Source organism: Protopterus annectens, chromosome 6.part0 (genome assembly GCF_019279795.1).
Source record: "Protopterus annectens isolate FY-2018-M chromosome 6.part0, PAN1.0, whole genome shotgun sequence".
Taxonomy (NCBI): domain Eukaryota; kingdom Metazoa; phylum Chordata; order Ceratodontiformes; family Protopteridae; genus Protopterus; species Protopterus annectens.
Window position 1 is genome coordinate 823893085 of NC_056737.1, and position 21750 is coordinate 823914834.

At 38.7% G+C, this 21750-nt stretch overlaps 1 protein-coding gene across 1 annotated transcript in view; it reads right to left on the minus strand.

Annotated features, from left to right (window-relative positions):
- TDRD9 (tudor domain containing 9) overlaps positions 1–21750 on the minus strand; it is a 2841455-nt gene that overhangs the window by 42739 nt on the left and 2776966 nt on the right. Inside the window, exon 35 of the mRNA XM_044074496.1 lies at positions 18745–18817. Within this exon, the coding sequence (XP_043930431.1) occupies positions 18745–18817 (73 nt within the window). The remainder of the gene's footprint in view (positions 1–18744; positions 18818–21750) is intronic.

Sequence of the window (21750 nt, forward strand, 5' to 3'; positions counted from 1 at the left end):
GAATGTCATTCCTAAAGTGCCCTTCAGCATGGTTGTGGTGCTCCTTGAATATTTCAGTGAGTCTGTTGATGTGTTCTTGAACCTTTACTATACAAGTTGAACAGACTGAAACATCTGGGCAACAGGCTCAAGAACTGATGAGTAATTTGCAATAATGAAGAGAGAAATCACAAATGTGCATGACGAGCAAGCACTGAGTAACATATGTGCATTTTGTCTGGTTTCACCAGCAGTGCTCTTCTGAAGATCAGCCAGGTAGTCAAATATTTTCTCAAAGTTCTGACTAAACACACAAATGGATTTATATTTCTCGGTCCATCATTTCTCACACAGAAGCGGTATATTTGGTACCAATGCTCGTCGTTTTGGACTGTCATGGACAAAAGTAATAATCTTCTTGATAACACCAACAGCACTACGTATTTCAGGAACATCATTCAGATCACTGACTACAAGGTTTAGTCTGTGAGATGCACAGTGGATAAAGGCTGTTTTAGGATACTTTTCAGGAATCTTTGCCTGACCACCATTTTGGATGCTTGCCATTATGGACCAGCCATCATAGCCTTGTCTGAGTAATTTTTCCAGGTCTAGACTGCACTTTATGCATTCACTGACAATGACATTTGATACAGACTGTGCATCTCTCACAACAATGGGACCAAAAACCGCAAACTCTTCTCGAATACAATCATCATTAACAAACCAAATGCCCAATGACAACTGCTCAATGTCTGAGATATCTTCAGTTTCATCTGCCAATACACTAAATTAAAACTGCCCTGTTTGCTGCACAACCAATCTCCTTTCGAAGTACATGTTCGTATTCTGCCAACAGCTCATTTTGCACCCTATGGGATGTGTACCAAGCATTCCTGCAGCTGTTTCACTGTGCTGTTTCAGTATTGTGTCACCAGCTTCAATACGAAAATCTAACAAGTAACACAAATTTCCACCACAGCCTTCTTTTCCACAGAGAGGAATGTCAAGGGTTGCACAGTAAATAATGGTAGATACAATTGGTTCCAATTTATTTTGGTTCTCTGCAATTTGTTTTGCTACTGCTGCATCTAGCTGTGGAATAACAGCTGTTTCTGGCTTCTGTCGTGTTTGTGTATGAGAAAAATTAGAAGCATCTTCAGTAGAACCTTTGTGCCATGATGATTGCATGTGATTTCCTGCAAGACTCATTGAAGGCATTATATTTTGTGCACACACTGATGATAAAGCTGCCTTGCAACTCACGGTGAAGTGACTGAGGAAATAATACACAAGTTAAGCAGAGTTGGCCTTTCAAGAGAGGAGAATATGCAAGCCACGGTGAGTACTAGACAACCAACTATATCTGAATATAGTTGGTTAATAAATAATGGCATGCTTTTCAGTTTCAGACTTCATATCATTCAGAAAATTCATTCTAACACAAATCCTTTTATTCTAGCAACTTTCAAATGTGTCCCTAATTGTGGGCCTTTATCCCTAACATTATAACAGGCTTTGTCCATATTTCTTGTGTTAACAGATTGAGAGGTATGGTGTGTGTGTGTCTGTATGTATGTATAAAGAAGGAGGAAGCATACCCCTCAGCTGTCCAGGTTTTTGGAGAAAGTCCAGATTTTTGCCCCATATTCCTCCTAAAAAGCATTGAAGTTGCTAAATAATGACAGACATTTGAGTTTTAGATGTCATATCCTTTAGAAAAATGCATACTAACATAAATCCTGTTATTCTAGCAATGTTCTAAGTTCATGAGAGCAATATTTATAATCTGCTCCTATTTATTTTAGGCTTTGTCCAGATTTCTTGCACTTAGAGGTTGAGGTGTGTGTTAGAGAGAGTGAAATGTCCTAGAGTTAGCAGGTGGAATTTATTTTCAAGTGCATTTTTAAGGAATTGTGAGCTTCAAGGGAAGATAATTTAACTGCTGCTCATGCTAAGCCTACTTAAAATGTGCAACTGTTCTGTTTAGCACATGGTATCACTATTGTGGTATAGAGTTTTTAAAGCAGTACAGCAGGTAGCATACTTGCATCTTCATACAGAGCGCTATAGGTTCTGCTCCCACAACATGTAAATTTGTATTTTAAGGGGGTGTATGTCCTCCTTTGGATGAGATGCCTAATAACTATGAACTTGTTTTTCAGCTTGTCACCCATTCCCTATTGCAATATACCAGCTTACCATTTTTTTTAATATAACGTAGGCAATTTATTCTTCAAGGGCAGCAGGCATTGAATTTGTAGATGACACACTTGAAATATAAAGTTGTTTTCTAGCAACAACTTCTTCACTGGTTTTAAATCTCAATGTGGAATTATTCAGATGAGTTTCATTTCTGCAAAGATTCTGCATATTGACTGATATTGGTGGATTGTATGACAGAAGTTTGAGTAGAGTGGCCCTTTATGGTTGAAATGTTCTGAATTGGGCAGGTTGTCATTACTGGTTCATATCATATGATTTGCTTCATTGCTTAAAGGAAAAATGTTCAGAACTATAAATTTAAAACACACTCTAACAAGTGGTACTGTATTATACAAGGGATATAATTCAATCATTATATAGTATAATTAATACAGTCAGGAAGTTGAATCAAATAACTTTTGCATGGTTCTAAAAATGTGTGCAAGGAGCCTATGATTTGAAAATAGCCCAAAGGTAAACTTACCCTGCCACTGGCCAGATGCATTTTCTTTGAAAGCGGGTTTCAATGTTGTTTCGGTGAATGTGGGTTTCAAAGGTAGAGAAGTTTTAATGTTAAGCCTCTTTTCATTGTAAGACTATTGCTTTGTTTAGGTTTGGTAAATGTCTATCAGCATTTGTGCTACAAAATTTTAAATAAAAGTTGTAAATGAAATCCAAATATCTGTAATCATTGTAGAAGTAAAGCATAAACCAGTATGCACACTGAAAGATTTAAACAGTGTCTATGACAAATGGGGAAAAATAGCCAAGCAATGGGACACTGGAATGGCTGCGTGGGTGGGGGTGGGGCAGTGTGGGCGGTGTCAACAGAGGGGTGGGGCTGTGTGGGTGGGGCTTGGGTTTGCACCCCCCCCCCTGCAAAAAATCTTATGGGCTCCCTTGCCCAGGCCTGAATTATTTTACTGTTAAACAACATTTTACCTCACAAAATTCTTGATCTACCAGCTGTAGTTTGTTCCAGGGGGAAAAAAATCAGCAACAAACTAAAGTTTAACCCACTGGAGCCATTTGAGCTGTTGAAACCCTTTTGTCGGCATGCCTGGAGACACAGGTTTACACATTTTTGAGTGGCAAACAAATTAGACAAAGGATGAAATCCAAGTAATTGTACGTCTGTATGCAACAAGCTATGAATTGGAGGCCATATTCGGTTCCTTTTAATTCACAAAGGGCAAGAGTGTTACATACAAGTCAGTTTTAGTAAATTCAATGAACACTTTCTGCCAAAAAAAGAAGTTTAATACTTGAAATGACATGCTTCCGCAGATGTGTACAAGCAAGGAGTGCCAAAGTCATGGCCTTACCACATTTTTTTTTTTGTACTGAGTTTATCATCCCTTTTGGTAAGGGCGATGGTCCTGCTAACTACCTCATCAATAACAACACCTTAAGTATTCACTCAGTGGTGAGAGACCTGGGCACATAGGTTAACAGCAACCTTATCTCTGACCACCACGTCTCCACAGTGGTAAGAAGGGCATTTTATATGGCTCATCTCATAAGTAAGAGCATTGCCTCCAGAAAAAAGAAGTTGTAGTCTCCCTTTACTTTTCCCTCATCAGGCCAATAATTGAGTAAAACGCCCTTTTGGTATGTACCTTTCCAAGCACCTGCAACAATTGGAGGGACCACAAAGGTTCCTCACAAAGAAAATTCAAGGTCTTTAGCATCTGTCCTACGTGGACAGTCTGAAATCACTGTCACTTTATTCTGTTTTATACATACTGCTCAGAGGCTCTCTCTGCTTCACATACAGGGCAATCTCTGACCCTGCTTTATTGGAAGTAGTGCATCTCCGTAAGTCAAGTACAGGGGTTACTCGCTGTAAGGGCTTTAACCTGGTATCTGACATTAATAGAACCTGTTGGAGGGACAGATTTATCTCCCAGAGGTTACCACACCTTTGGAATAGACTCCCACTTCATGTCAAACAGAGCACCTCATTGGCCCTCTTCAAGCACAGATTGGATGGGTAACTGTAAATTCGCCCATGGGGTTCCACCTGTTTCCCTCTTGGACAGGGGCAATAGGTGCTGATCATGGAAATAAGGGTAGAACTTGGCTAAGCTTGTAAGGGCTCTAGGGCCAGTACCCTAAAAATGTCATTGCAGGTGCAAGAACCATATCATTTTTCATGGTTTTCATTATTTTGTCTCATTTTTCAAGCCTATTTGCTTACAAAAAACACCTGTTTATAGATTAAGCCAAGGTCATTAATGTAGACATTCCCATGTGTAAAAATGACAGAAAATAACTAATTATTACATATAATATAATCACTAAACTTTTACACCCCAGCCCTACTCCAGCAACTCCAGATCACAGTATATTAACTTAAACTTGTTTTTGTTTAGTCTTTCTTCTCTTGTTATACTGTAAAGCCTATATTTCTTACAACTAAAAAAGTACCCGTTTACTTTAATATCCAATACATACGTCAGTGAAAACACTCTCCCTCCATCCTCCCAGAGGGAGGTTGGCATAATGGCTAAGATATCTGCCTTACAGACACAAGGGTGCACAGTTTGAGTCTCACGTGAGTTAATTGGCTAGGCTTAAAAAGACCTACAAGGGCAGTTAGCCTAGTACTAACCTATGAACCTATGAAATATCCCTGACTACATACACCATACAAAAACTGCTTTACTATACAGCATGCAGTTTATATCATGAAATGTTTTCAATAAGTACTACTAAGAACAAAAATTGTTTTACTTACAGTTAATTTTTCCCCTTTTACTGCCTTTCTTAACATTAATGACAAAGTAGGGGATAGGCGTTGCAATTCACCCACAAATTTAACAATCAACATAGTCCAATCTTTCTCTGCCACTTTTTCTTGCAACTCCATATTTCACAAATGTGGCTGATGCTTTATAATCTGACATTTATTCACCGATTTCAGTGTTACTGGTCTTATTCCTGTTTATCCCCACCTCTCAACATCAGACTCTGGTTTAAGTCCAAGGTACTCCCGGTTCCTCTAGTCAGCTCCGGTGCTTTATTCTATCAAGCATTTTCCTTTGGAACATTGGAAAAAGTTTCACTGGCAAAGTCACTTTATGAGCTTTACTTTCAGAAGAATGAGAAGCAGAGTCTCCTTCTGTTTGATGTCTTTTTCATTTCCCTCCTTAGTCTGTTCTGCATTACAAAATGTATTTGATCCTTCAGGAAAGAAATATTCTGAAGACAGCTGGATTACAGCAGCGTGAACCTCCTGCCTGCCCCTTGACACTCCCTTACTGCTGGGATAAATTTGCTTCTTTTCTGCTTGGTGTACAGTGAATAATCATTTTCCACAAACTCTCTCCTGTTTCAGTTTGTAATACTTTTTCCTCCTGCTACAGTTTTATCATGATCAATTCTTTCTGCTTATATGATTGCATCTTTACTAATACAGGTCTTGGCTGCTTTCTCGTGGACAGGTTCGGAGCATAGACTCTGCCTTTTCAATTAAAAATCCTGCTGCGGAATACCAATTCTGCTGCTTACATGTGCTTTCATAAAATAAATACAGTTTTTGACCTCCCAGGTTGTCCGGTACAGCAGAAAATCTCAGGATTTCTTCTGCCCACTCTGGTCTTCTAACCCTACCATTTTTGAAACAGATCATCTTGGCAATCTCATACTCCGCCAGCCTTTTCTTCACATAAACCTCTGATTTTTGCAGTTTTAACAGTTCAGTTGAATAGCTAGTTAAAGCTCCTTCTATTTTTATAGCCTTTTGTTATTTGAGATCATATACTCCTTTAATGTTTAATTTCTTTTAATCATAGCTGAATACATCTGATTTATTTTTCCTCTTAATTACTGGAGGCCATCTCTTGTACCAAACTGATGAATAGCTGCAGGATTCTTCCCAGTCAATGTTTTCTCTTCACATTTTATAGTTGATTTTCTTTCACTATCTCTAATTTTATTCTTTGCTAGCATCCAGGAAAGGAATTATTATTATAATATAAATATTATCATGGTAATTACTTGTCAGTGAATGAATTTTACTCAAGCTGACAAAAACACTAGCTATTACTCCCAAGCTTCTTTTTTCACACTGGGAAAGCTGAAGTTAAGCTGCTGATCAATGTACAGACATCTTCAAAGTCCAACTCATCCAACATCTTCATTATGTCTGTAGTGACCTTATCTGAGCCTGTTTTCCCCAACTTCATTTTGTTTAGGGTTGTTCTTACTTCTTCTAGGGTGGGCTCTTCTTCCTCTAATGGAAGGCTGTGTCTGAGGCAGTACAGCTTCTCTGAGGTTTTCATTTTAAAGCTGCTATATCAGGTTTTTGCTGGCATCAATTATGAACCAATCTGATGACTAGTTTTATTTTTCTGTCTGCAATGCAACCCAAGATAGTTTCTTTTTACCATCTATCGAGTTACTTTCCAGAAGCTGGTAGAGGGCTTCTGATGCCTTGATGTTTGCTACTGCAATTTCTCTCAGCCTCTTTGTTAGCCAACCAATATTTCATTAACCTGATATGTCTTTTCTTTCTTTGACCTTTTCCTGTACTCTTTCATTCTTTCAATGACTTCCGGGGCTTCTGCATTCCTCTACCAGCTCTTCTTATATACCTTATTTCCATACCTGGCTCAGCTGCATATCTGTTCTATGGTCCTCACACATACTGTTTTGAGGCGCTGACATTCTTCACCTCCATTCCTCCTGAGGTGCTATAGCCCTAAATACTTTATCTCCAGTCAATTTCCAGGTCTTCAGCCTAGTTTCTGTCGACCTTAAAAGCCTTCTCTACCACTGCATGTACCTGACTGTGGTAACCAGTGGCTTATCCTTTGGGCTGGCTGTTTCGCTGGGATGACTTTGCAATCACCGATTCTACCCCAGTGCCCATTCTTTACTAGAAGAAGTCTACCAGAGCTGCATGTTGTCGTCTCCTACATGTGATCTTGAGATTGTTCTTTCTTGCTGAAGCATGTGTTGACCACCATCAAGCCATTTGCCTAAGAGAAGACTAGAATTGCCTCTGCTTTATTCCTGCTGCTTAATCCATTTGGACCCAGGCAGTCCTAACAGCCTTTTCTGTCTGTCCAGGTATGAGCAGTCAGGTCCCCCATTAAAAACACCAAATTATGTCCTGCTTTATCTATTAGGCCCTGCAGCTGCTGATTGAATCCATGGTTTTCTTTGCTATCTCAACCTAGCTGTGTGGCAGAAGCTGAGATTATGAATACTGCCTTATCATTCACTGGAATCTGAACAGCTGGCACAGGTAGGACAAAACTGTAGTCCCCTCCCCACTGGAGGAAGTTCTCATTCTTCTTAAGACGCCAAACAGAATACGTTTTACATTTATAAATGCAAGACTTTCAAAAGGTAAAATGTCCTTAGAAAACTGGTGTCTGAAAAGAATTAAAATTTTCTTATTCACAATGTCAGGCTGACAGCCTGTATGCTGGGATGAACCAGAGAATGCCCTTTGCTGGGTGAGTCAGTCCACTTTGTGGTGCAACATGTAGTGATACTCCCTGGCTAGGTGAAGAATGGGAAACCAGTGCTGCCTGGGCAGAAGGGAGTCACCAGCAACATTTTGGAATCCTGGAACAAAAGAGCTTAAGCTGCCTATTCTGAGTGGAGGTAAACAAACCAATTTCAGGAATACCCCAACTGTGTACTATTTCCAAGAAGACCCTCTGTTTAGAATCCACTTATAAAGGTCTTATATGGACCTGCTGACAGAATCTGTGAGCATATTGTCTTCAGGTAGAAAATAAACTTGCTTAATCCCATGCCAGAAGAGCTAGACTGCACAGCTGGTAGGAACTGGTCTTAGTGTGCCCCCCCATTTGTTAATTTACCATATTACTGCTGTGTTGTCTGTAAAAATACTGAAAGGGCATGGCTTCTATAGGTGACAAAACACCTGAAAGACTTGAATAAGAGCCTTCATTTCTTTGACATTAATGTGCTCCCTTGTCTGTTTAGAGGACAACTGGACCCAAACTACTGAAAAGCCCATCAATGCTCCACAAACCAAATCTGATGAATTTGTGTGGAGTTCCTGGTTGCGAGTGAATTAGTGAAAGGGAAGACCTGAATTTAGTTGGATCTGAGAAATCCACTACTCAACTCTTTCTTTGGATGGGGATTTGGAAGTCCTGTGGGTGACAGTGCCGAGACCAAAGAGATCTGGATCTTTCTCATGTGCACCTTGGCAAACAGACCACAGGAATGGTTGCTGCTATATATCATAGGGTTCCTAGAATAAAGGTAATATACATACGCTCAATGCTAAAAACTGAGCTGCTCCAAGAAAACTAGAGCAACCCCAGAAGAAAGGAAAGCAAGTACATTCAAAGGGAAAAGAAACAGAAGAGTCAAAGGGCAGGAAGGCAAGACCATTTGACCAAAAAAAAAAAGTTCTCAACAGAAGAAAGACAGAAAAGGGGGGGGCAAGAGGAACTGAATACTGCAGCAGTGAAAAGAAGGACATCTATTGTTATGGTAAGATCTTACAACAGTGTACTATGTTCTTCCATATCACTGTTGCAGTATTCATCACATGTAGGAGATTACCAAAGCTGCTGTAAAGGATGGGAGGAGAAAGGCATGGAAGAACCTTCCAACAACCCAAGAAGGATAGCCATAGCAAGTCCTGCCCTGGTTCTGAAAATTACATCCAACTTGTAATGTTTACCAAAAGTGTGGACAGAGAACCTAGTTGCTGCTTCAAGGATGAACCTAGTATCCAAACCTTTGAAGAAAGCTCCAGAATAGGCTACTGCTCTCATAGAATGAGACAGAACTGAAACAAATAACAGATTACCATGAAAAGAACAAAAATAACTCGCCTTAAAAATCCAGGAGGAAATGGATTTGCTTAGAAACCACCAAACCTAATGTCCTCCTATGAAAAGAAACAAAAAGCTGTTCACATTTGTGGATAGCTGCTGTCTTATCCAAATAATATCTGAGCTATGTAGCTCAAAGGTGTGAGGAACCTTCTCACTATCACATTATAGAGAAAGAAAAAAAGGATGGAAGAAGGATATTCTGAACCAAGTTGCAGCTTCAAGGATGAACCTAGTATCCAAACCTTTGAAGAAAGCTCCAGAATAGGCTACTGCTCTCATAGAATGAGACAGAACTGAAACAAATAACAGATTACCATGAAAAGAACAACAAAAATAACTCGCCTTAAAAATCCAGGAGGAAATGGATTTGCTTAGAAACCACCAAACCTAATGTCCTCCTATGAAAAGAAACAAAAAGCTGTTCACATTTGTGGATAGCTGCTGTCTTATCCAAATAATATCTGAGCTATGTAGCTCAAAGGTGTGAGGAACCTTCTCACTATCACATTATAGAGAAAGAAAAAAGGATGGAAGAAGGATATTCTGATTAAGAGGCAACTCACTGACCACTTTGGGCATAAAAGAAGGATTAGTATGCAGACACACCCCTGTCTCTATGGGGTCTATGTTAAATGTTCGAACATCCAAAATGTCGAACATTACATGGTCGAGACCAAATGCTCAACATTTTGATGTTCGAACATTAAAAAAAAAAAAGAAAGAAAGAAAACACAGAAAAAAACACTATCAGTGTAGGGAGGGGGGGCAAGCCCCCCTGCACCTCCCCCTACTTAAATATACCAACTCCAACACTGCACTTCAGTGCAGAAAAGGGAAATTCTCCCTATCTGCGCCGTACGGTGCCATTGAAAGTCTATCTTCGAGCACTCAAAATTTCGAACATTTGTTCTCGACCATGTAACGTTCGAAATTTTGAGCGTTCGAAGATCTGATAGGTACCCTTCTCTATGACAAACAAAAAGAGAGAAACCGCATTAGAGCTTGCAGTTCAGAAACTCTCTTTGCTGAAGTAACAGCAACAAATAAAAACAGCTTTCAAGGTGCAATGTTGTAAAGAGGAAGAAGCAGGTTCAAAAGGAGCCCAAGTACATTTTTCAAGAACAAAATTAAGGTCCCAAGAGGGAGCAATAAAAGGGAGAATATGTTTTCTTGGGGGCCTACTATGAAGGATACCTTTAAAGAATTGTTCGACCTCAAAACAAGAGTCCAAAGGTGGGTTCAAGGGTAGACAAGCAGAGATTGCTGACAAGTGGCCTTTAACAGAAGGATATGCTAAGCCAACACAGAGTATTTCACCCAAGTAAGAAAGGACCAAAAAGACCACCCACTGAGTGCCATCAAACAGAAAACCTCTTCCATTTAGCCATATATAATTTTCTGGTAGTGGGTTTCCTGGTCTACAGAACCCTAAGAACATCTTCAGAACAGCAATGTGTTAAAGAGATCAAAACCCTATCATCCAAAGTGTCAAATGAAGAGTGGACATGTGAAGGTGAATGAGAGACCCCTTGTCTTGTGTGAGAAGATCCATCTGGTAAGCTAACTTGTGATGACTGTTGATGGCAAGATGAAGGAGAAGTGGGAACCAGTGCTGTCTGGGCCAAAAGGGAGTCATCAGCAAAATTCCGTGGGAATCCGTTCTGATCTTGTGCAGGATATTGAGAAGCATAGGAAGAGGATGGTAAGCATACAGGAACATACTCTTCCAAGAAAAGGACATGGCGTCCACCTTCCAAGTCAGAGGACTTGAGACTCTAGAACAGAAGTGAGGAAGTTGCCCGCTTCATACGGCTGGCAAAAAGATTCACTTGGGGTATACCTCCATGATGTACCATGCCCCAAAACATCTCTCTGTGAAGCATTGTGGACTCTGCCGCAATATTGTGTTCTGAAGGGATGTAGACTGTCAGAAGGGTTACCTGAAGGCAGGTAACCAAATCCCAAGCTTGATGGGTTAGTCTGCAGAAAAGATAAGACATTGTGTCCTCCTGTTTGTTAGTGCACCACAATGGTGCTATTGTCTGTAAAGACCTGTAAAGGGCTCAGAAATCAAAGAGAATGGGAGGCCTGAAGAGCAAGAATGAGCACTCATCTCTTTTACCTTGATTTATGGTCTGAATTCTAATGAGGGGGGTATAGACCATGAACCTTCTGATTTGTGGGAAGAGGCTCCCCACCCCAGATTGGAAGTGTCTGAGAACAGCTGTTGAGTAAGGTAGGAGTCTGAAAAGGCAGGACTGGATTGAGGGAGATCTGCTGAATCCACCAATGAAATTTGAGTTTCAGACAAGATATTAAGGGAACCTGAAACTCCAGATGGTGGCAATGCTGGAGCCACACTGTCTTTAGGCACCACTGAAACTTCTTCATATGAAGCTTGGCAAAGGGAAACATTGGAATGGCAGATGGCATGAACCCTAAGGCTCTGTGAAATTTCCTTACAGAAATAAAAAAAGGGAAGCAGAGACTGGAAGTAGGTTGGCAGAGACAGAATCTTGGGAGAAGGCAACATTGGAATGGTTTGGATTCAGCAACCCAGAAAAATGGGGTCTTGAGAGGGAATCAGACTGAATTCTTGACCGTGATGGTGAATCCCAGACTGTGTAGAAACAGTAAGGTGATGTGCAGATCTTGCAGAAGCCTGGATTGACAGGGGGTCTGAAGAAGCAGATTTTCCAGATATTTGAATACCTGGATTCCCCAAAGTCTGCAAAAGACTACGACAGGGGCCAGCCTTTTGGTGAATACTCTTGTGGCCATAGAAAAGCCAAGGGCAAAGTAGAGAACTGAAAATAAGGCGAACAGAGAAATGTGAAAACCTCCTGAAGACAGGGTAAACAGGAATATGAAGATAGACATCCATTAGGTCTAGGGAGTTGAGAAAGGGCTGTGGAAATAAGAGAGGCAAGACTGTCTAGAAGGGAAAGTATCAGTAAATAAAATCTTTAGAAAAGTGAGAGATTTAGGACAGGTCTCCATGAACCCACTTTTCAGGGAAGTAGAAACATTCTGGAGTAAAATCTTGCTCCTCTTTCGGATTCTGGAATGGGTTTGATCGTGCCTTAATCCAATAGATCCTACAGAACCATAGAAAAATGAGGAAGCTGGTCTGAAGGAGGTTGAGGAAGACCTGAGAAGGTGGGAGGGGATTTCCATACCATAAAAAGACTATGATGGATAATGGACAAAACCCAAGAGTCTGACGTAATCTGTTGCCAGACAGAGACAGACAGGGAAAGCCTGAGACACTGGGGAACCTAGCTGAGGGGAGGGGGAGAAAGTCAAAGTATGATTAAAGCTCAATCTTTGATGTCAGCCAGAAGTGCTCTTCACAGCACCTGCAATGTACCCAGTAATGACACCTGCAATTTGTATGGAGTTACATGTATTAGTAACATATCTAAATACAATTGTAGATTATTTTTCATAAAATCTGTTTCTCCTACTACTATTGGAACTGTCTGGGTATCTTTCTTCCACATTGCTCTCATTTCTGCCTGCAAATCCTGCTATTTTATGACTTTGTGTCACTCTGTGCACAAGACACTGTAGTCACTGGGTGTAAAGATTTCAATGATTTTTGTCTTCTTCGCATGGGCCACTATATCTGGTTTTCTCGCATCTATCCTTAGAACTGTTGGCAATGGGTGATCCATGTTATGTAGACTTCATCATTTTCTATGATGCTTTTTGGCTCATGTTTCCAGTGATTTTCAGCTACTTCAGTATTATAATGTTTGCACAATCCCCAGTGCAGCAGCCTTGTTACATTATGCCTTTCAGTATACAGTCCTTCCGCCATTAGTATATCACAGCCAACAACAAGGTGTGCATGGTTTCCAATTCTGTTTTACAAAACCTACAGTTGTCTGTTTATCCCACATGTTCAATGGACTTTGTAAACCAACATGTACGCAGCCCACCATCTTGGGCCACCAATATTAACCTTTCATCTTTATCTTGAATTTGCCTCTCCTTAACCATTCCTGCATTTGATCCTGATCAACATGAGGTTCTTCCAGGAGTTTTCTATACTTGCAACTATATTTATACATTTTCCAAATTTCTTGCCTTCTCATCTGATCCTTTACCTTACATTCTTTCTTTTGTTTTTTGGCACATTCAGTTGCTGCCTGAATTTTATCTACTTCTGGTTTGATTTCTATTCCTGCTTGACGCCGATATGCTTATGCTAGACCAAGAAGGGAAGTCATCTTGGATTTATTCTCATGTTTCAAAACTTTCACTATGTTTGGGTCTTGTGAGGTCAGCAGATATGTATGCAGTCCCACGACTGCAGATCTATACATGTAATCAATTTCAAGTAGACCCACACCTCCTTTGGAACAGGGAACATATTATCTTGGTATGCGCTGATTTTTATAAATCATCTGATGAGAATGAAGCATCCTTCTTGTTTTCCTGTCTAATCTATCGAACACCTTTTCAGGCCAGTCAAGCACTCCAAAACTGTAAGTTAGGACAGAAACAGCAAATTGGTTTATAGCTTGAATTTTATTCCCAGATGTCAACACTGTTTTCAGGATTAAATTAAGTCTTCTAAAATATTCCTTATTAAGTTTTATTTGCATTTGTTCATGTTTTACTGTTGATCCTTCGTCAAATCCCAAACATTTATACACTCCCTCCTACTAAAGTTCTTTTATATCACATTCTTGTCCCAAACTGATGTTTTCTTGGTGCTGCAACTTTCCTGTTTTAAAGGTTGCTTTTACACATGTGTCAAGACCAAATAACATCCTATCATCTGAAAATGTTTTGACTACTTGCAGTTGTGCTTTCAATTCCTCATCTGATAAGCTATATAGTTTTAAATCATCAACAAAGAGAAGATAAGGAGCCTTTATACTTTGTTGCTTTCTGGGAGCCAAATTACAGCCATGACCTAATCTGTTAAGCAACCATCTTAATGGGTTACGGGCAATGCAAAAGAGCAACGGTGACAGAGAGTCACCCTGGAATATCTCTTTTTGGATTTTTATCCCTGGAATAATAATTTGTTCTTTATCATGGCTTAACTGCAAAGTGGTTTGCCACTGTTTCATGGTCACTGTGATGTAGTTTATCAGTGTAGGGTGTATCATACATTTTAAGCACTCTTTTATCCATGAATGTGGGATACTGTCAAATGCTTTTTTGTACTCAATCCATGCCATAATTAGATGCTTCCCCTTTTTACAGTTCTCCACTATGACTTCATTTAACAACAAATGATCCTTTGTTGTATATGACTTTCTTTTATTGCCCATTTGTTCTATTGCCATAATTGAGTTTTCTTTTAAATGACTATAAACTCTGTTGACATCAGTTCCAGTATATAGTTATATGTCACCGGAAGGCAAGTTATTGGTCTATAATTTTTAGGGTAGTTTGCAGGTTCACTCTTAAGTAGGAGCATTGTTTTTCCTGTTGTTAGCTAGGTTGGTGTCTGGTTCAGGGTGCGCATATAAACAAATCTTACTCATGGCTAAATCTTTGTGCAAAGATGTTAATACTTTTAACCAGAAGTTAGGTACTGCATCTGCGCCTGGGGTTTTCCAATTAGAGGCTTTTCGTAACTTTGTTTCACTCTCTCTGGCTGTTGCTTCATCCCATTTGATATCCTGTACCTTTAAACTTCTTATTCTTTATTTTACTTCTTCTATCCATTTAGCATCTTTGTTATGTCCCACAGGATCTTCATAAATACTTCTCCAAAATGCATTTATTTCTACTTTTTTGGTGGTCTTTCAATTCCTTTTACCTTATTTCTCAATTCTCTATAAACGTCATCAATAAATTGATTATTGTATACTTTTCTTTTATATTTATCTGTGTATCTTCTAAGTTTTTCTGCCTGTGCTGATATTTTTCGTTTATTATTTACCACATTGCATGATAAATCCAGATCCATTATAATACTGCCATTGCTATTATTACATCCATCTTTCTGAGCATTTTTATTGATATTTTCCCTCTTCAATACTCTTCTAGCAGTGGAACATCTCATCTTAATTGCTTTATAGTTTTCTCTATTCGATACTTCCATAATGATATACGATTTCTCCCCTTCCTTTCCCTTACTACCCTGTGTTCTTGTGGTAAAATTTTATCTATTAATTTAGCTGCACAGTAATGTATCCTGTTTACTTCTGCTATATTGCTTGGATCTCTATGCACAGTCCTAATTACTGTGTTCATTTGTATTATCAAACTTCTGACATTCTGGGTTTTAATGACCCTCTGCAGTCTATTTCTTTCATTGATCTTCATATGTCTATCCATCTCTATTAAATCAAGCAACTCTTCTCTTAGCTGATTTTCTTCTAAACTGAGGGCATATTTTTTGTTCTCCATTTCCTGCGGGCATTGTATAGAAAGTTCTACGACATCCTTCTGTGACGCATTCTCTTCAATTTCATCCTGTGTCATCCGCTGCTCTGTCATATGGGAACTCACTGGCCTATCACTCCTCAGCACTGACTGTGTCAGAACTTCCACAGTCTCCTGTTCCAACCCTTGCTGTCCAGCTTCATGTGAATGTTTATACTGGTTTCCTGTGGAAGGCTCCAAAATATCTTCATATGGCAACTGACCAGCTGCTTCCCGTTCCACTGGTTTCTCCTTAATTTGGATGTCCACTGCTTTTCTACACTGAATCCTTCACTCTGCAGGTATTCCATAATCTCAGTTTCCATTTCTTTAAATTCTCCATTACAAATTTTCTTTTCTACTTTTCCTCTTTGTTTTCTTATTTTTTGCATTGTAAAGTTTTCCATGTCCAGATTCCTTTGCCTATATTTTTCTTCAAATATCTTTGGTGCTACTCTTTATGCAGATTAGTTTTGTTTTCTCCTTTGCATAAATATTACACAATATTAAATATCTTTTTCTTTCCCATGCTCCATCATGTGAACCAGTGTCAGAAAGGACAGTTCTTCAAAGGGAGAATCAGGACACAAGTAATCCTCTTCCTCTGACCCATAGTCCAAGGGTGAGTTAATCTGTGAGGAGTAGGCCAAGGATTCATCTTCTGAATCCACCTTCTCAACCGAAGAATCAGATTCCCTAGTCCTTTTGACTGGAGTAGAAGACCAAGGAGAAGCAAGAAATGTAACACCTGAGGGGGCTTCAAAGCATTAAAAAAAAAACGGGTAAAGTCCTGCCATTCCTTCTTAGCATCATCAGCAATGGGAGGAATACGTTTAGTTTTCTGCTTCTTCTTTAATGGGATGTCGGCTTTGACCAAACTAGGGGGCCCAGAGCCATGCCTAGACTCAATAAGGGTACGAGGAACCCATTTGTTGAAATGAATCTGGGGACCACCCAAGGCCCTTTCGAAATGGTCAGATGTGGCTTCCCCTCAATGTCTTTGGTGGACTTCTGCACAGCCTAAAATACTCAAAGACCTAGGTCTAAACCTAAGCCATCCTCTAGCCCTTAGGGATCAACACTGGGTAAAATTCAGGTAAAAATAGCTAGGCTTGTAAGGGCTCTTAGCCAAATAATCTCCTATGAACTTATGAAGAGGCTGACAGGTAAAAGTTGGAAGGGGAAGGATGAATACTGAGCAACAAGAAAACTGCATGGATGAATGGCAAACACACTGGGCTTTGCTGAAAGGGAATTTCTCACGAGTGAGGAAGGTGAGTACTGCACGATACAGTCCTGAGTCCCGTACTCTTCTTTGTGTTTGCATAACTAATATCTGAGAGAAAAGTGAATAGGAGTAACCCTCTCCACTGATAACACAAGGGCAGGTGCTGCAGTAGAAGATGGGCAAGAGTCTACGGAAGGATGGAAAGGCTGGCCAAGTGGGAAGAAAAGTTGCAGCTGGTGTTCAGTACAAACAAATGCAAACTACTGTACTTGAGCCACAACAACGCTGGGATGAAGTACAAGTGAGAGGAATGGAACTGATAGCAACAGAAAAGGAGCTGGAGCTGTTTGATCACACCATAGAACAGGCCACCAGAAGAAGACTGGCAATAGCAAAAACCAAAGGGAACATTGAAATCTATTCTAAGGGGGTAGACCCCCAAAGTGGGTAGAGAATGCTTCAACTCTAAAAGGCCTTGGTTAGACCTCTCCTTCTGTAGTCTTAGAGGCCAAATAGAGAAAGAGGCATCAGGATGCTGGAAAGAATCCAAAGGAATGTTTGCAGAAACATCAGTAGGACAGAAAGGAAGAGAAGGCCAAATACTAGAGAAGTTCCAGCTCTTCTCACTAAAAAACAGAGGACAAGGAGTATCATATGTTTGTGCACAAAACCATGTCACAGAGATGTGAAGGGGCAATCCTTAACAGGAACAGGTGGAAGAGGAAGAACAGGCAACCCTCTGAAACTACTTCAGAGAGAGAGAGAGAGAAAGAGTTGTAGACCTATGGAATGGACTACCACAACAGGTGATGGAGAGACTTTCAAGATGGTAAGGAACAGGCGGAGAAAAGGTAAGGAAAACAGAAGGGCCTGAAGAGCAGCTGGAATGTTAAATATCCTTAAAAAGCAGGATAGAGAGGCTTACTGTCTCCTTATGCCATCAAGCAAATGTAATGGCGACTACAAAATTGATCAATAATGGCCTTTAGTTCGAGGTGTTCTGACACCAAGTGAATTCTTCAAAATCCCTGTGTTTGAAGTATAACTGGTTACTAGTAAAGTTAAAAAAAATAATGAATCACTTGGGTTCAGATAAAGAAAGCCATTCCTTCCCAATCACATCCTCAATATATGTTCCCCATTCCTCATGTGAGCACTGAATTCCTGCAGCAGAGCGACAGAATTCGTAGGTAGTACCCTACTGAGTACGACACCTCTAGGTATCTATGAAGGAAAAATACGATGAATGACAGTTAGGCTGATATGCACAAATGGGAGAAATGTTACTTTCTGCAGCTCATACTTGCACTGAGGCAACCCTCTTGTGTAATGACTAAAACTGCGCAGCACATAGCCAGGGGTTTAAGACAATCCTCCCACCACAGGACCTTGAGGGTCGGGCTCTAGATTATAAAAGAAATCACTGCTGCTTGAGTGTCTGGATCCAAAATCCACGCTGGTGCTTTATAGCTATTACATTTGCTTGATGGTGCTCTCCTGTGAATTACTCAGGCTCTATCTCCAGCAGTAAAGTTAGCAGTCCATGTCCCAAGACATGGTTTCTATTGCACTGATCTAATTCATCTTAACAGGTTCCAATGTAGCATGCCACTTGAATGTTACCACTTTTGAACATAACTTTTCCAGACTAAGCCTTACTGAACTTCATGTGACACCTGGCTCTTAGGTTCTTTCTGACAATTACCACTTTTAGGCCTCGTTTGTAAGGTAAGCCCTAGAATACTTGCTCCAGGTGAAGTTCTCATATTCTTTAAGTCAACCATCATGAGGGTCACCTTTTGAATAAATGCTTGTCTAGTTCCCACCTACTCAGACTAATTTGCAAATGGCAATCCTGACAGGAAAATAAAACTGCAGACAACAGAGCTCTGAGGTACACAGAACAAAAGTCCTTCCACCACAATGAAGTCTCAGCTCTAGGATGGATAAAAGGAAAATATGCAAGACTAAAATAATACAAATTCAAAATAAATGCGCAGTCAGTAAACAAGTTTCATAAGTGAGAAAATCTAGCTGGGTTATTCTATGTGCATGTCATTAACTAAAATAAACCATTAAAAACAAGTTTAAAAAAAATTTGACCTGATTCCATTGATATGGTTTGTCATACCACACTTGAGAAATGGTTGTCCTAGGTCTAGGTGGACTGACCAAGCTGAAAATCAAAAAAAAAAAAAACAACCAATCAAAGATAAATGTCACAGTAAATTTTTTTTAAATAATGGCAAAGTATTTGATGCAGTGTTTTTTTTCTCTGCTGCTGACAATATAACCGAGCGTATGAGCACACACATACCCCATGCACACACACACAAAGCACACATTTGCTGTGCCATTCATAATGATTTTTTTCACCTTTATATCTAAACTTTCAAATTTGTTTCAGCTTCTTCAAAATACATCTGGTTGCAATTTACAATTTTTATCTCAAGGCAGAAAATGGATGACATACCACAGGTTAGTAAATTCAAAGTAACCAACGCTGTCTACTGTCAGTATTAAAAGTTGATGGACTGGATTCAATAAAGTCACCAAAAGAAAGATGTTACACACACACGCACGCAGTATTCAGCTTTGACAGCATACTAACTAGCAGACGCTGGTGTCATTCAAACATCTTCAACCGTCTGTTTAGCAGGGACACCACTAACATGTACAGCAACTTCTAAGCAATTCATCAAGGGTTATACTCAGAAAAATTACATAACTAACACTGTTACATGAAAAGATACAGGGAAGCGAAGACCAAAAAATCCTCAGTTACCATTAAATCCTAATAAGGCAACCAAGGACAAATGCATCACAGGTAACCTGCTCATTAACATTTGTTGAAAGTGGAGGGTAGAGACTTGCTAGCCAAGATGCTCCTGAAGATATGGGGTTACATTACAAAACAACAACAACTTTCTTCAAAATAGTCTCATCCAAGAGGTCCTTATGTAAAAGGTTAACAAAAATAATTACAGCTTAATGTGCCACAGAATGCAGAGAAATAATGAAATAAGGTCTTGTAAGATAGTGTTGCTGAAGCCTCCTCAAGCCTGGAATGGTTCCCAGGCTGTAATGCTTGGGGAATGCATGCATTCCTGAGCAAGCAAATGTAGCCCAGATATTCTGGAAGGAATCACCCTTAAAACAAACTGGAGAAGCACTCATTTGTCTGGAAGAGTATAGCCTAAAAGGGTTAAGACGATCCTTACCTCTCCTTTGTTATCAGACTAAAGGTTTGATGGACACTTTCTAGGCAAAGAAACAAATGATCTTCTATGGGTTTTCTACACCAGCAATTTCACACTTCTATGGATACATTCCACCACTAGAAGCAACCGTTTAGACTTGACATCTTTAGCACTTCTGTAGGATGTGCTTCTCTACTGTTCACCATCATCAATAATAAAAACTGTCATTAGTTCTGTTGCATCAGACTATTAGTCTACAAATCCAGGAAATGAAAGTTATATATCATAAAGATACATCCGTGTTTTCCTCTTTATGTGGGTTGCTGAAACCGTTCTTGACATCTCATATACATGTATATACACACACACACACACATATATATATATATATATATATATATATATATATATATACACATATATACATATATATATATATATATATATATATATATATATATATATATATATATATACATATATATATACACATATATACATATACACATATATACATATATATATACATACACATATATACATATTTATATATATATACATAGATATATATATATATATATATATACACACACACACACACACATATATATATATATGCAGATGTTAATAAAATACCTTCGGCGACACCAATAAGCGTAATGCTGCTGTTAAGTAGAATGAAACGCTGGACACCCTTCAATAATCCACTGGAACCCAAGTAGGCTTACAATCCTTTAATGGACAAACGCAAAACTACACCATAAAACACGGCAAACACGTAAAGCACTTCCTGTAAGAACAGAAAGGCTCACACATGACAACGTGAATACATGAAAGACTGTGCACACCAGCAAATAAAAACTAATAACCACGAACTGTAACAGTTGTTTAGCGCTTTCAGCCAAAACTAATGGCCTTCTTCAGAACTGAAAGAAGTGTAATGGCTCATTCAATTTATAAACATTTTGGCGCCACATAAGCAGTTAAAGAATTTTTTAAAGATACACAACATCTAAAATAACCAAATAAAAAACTATAACACTATTCCTGTCAAGAAAGTCTGTGAGTGGTACGAATCTCAGAGAATCGAGATTATAATCACATATATTTCATCTCAGTGGTACAGTGGTAAAAATTATAGGATTAAGATGAAAAATAAGGCATAATAGAATCTGGCATTACCAATTGCTAATTATATATGGTATAAATACCCATATACAGATGAAGAGAAGAATATATTGATATATAAATAATATGTATAATTAATACAAAAATATATATTTCGCTAATACTATATAAAAAATATATAAAAATATATATCTATAACATATTTATATATACACAACAATATAACAGTCTAAAATACTCTAAAATACACTACTAATAAATATGTGCAAATATATACTTATAATAAGTTAAATTGATATATATTGTAAATAGAAATGATATATATTATATTATATGTTATATGTTAAAAGCTTGGACAAGATGGTAAGGTTAAAAATATAAATATAAAAAAATATATAAATATAAAAAACTAGTGAGTAGTGGAGAGATTATAGGTATTGTACTATGAAATAAGAGATAAGAAATAAGAAAGTGAATCTAACAGTAAGGGGAATATCTCTACCCTAAATATGACGTACGTATAAGGACTTATACATACTTGACAAGGATAAATGATTGTAAAAAGAAACAGTGTACCTATGTGGACATATATTACGATATATAAAACAAGGATATATAAAAATATATTGTAAAATACTATGACATGATATTATCAAATGAATAAAAATCTAATAAATACCCTTAAAAAACTATCTATCAATATCACACTAACTAAAAACTGTTATGAAGGTGTCAATCTGACTAAAACAAGACATGATTAAAACACATAATTCTCAATTCA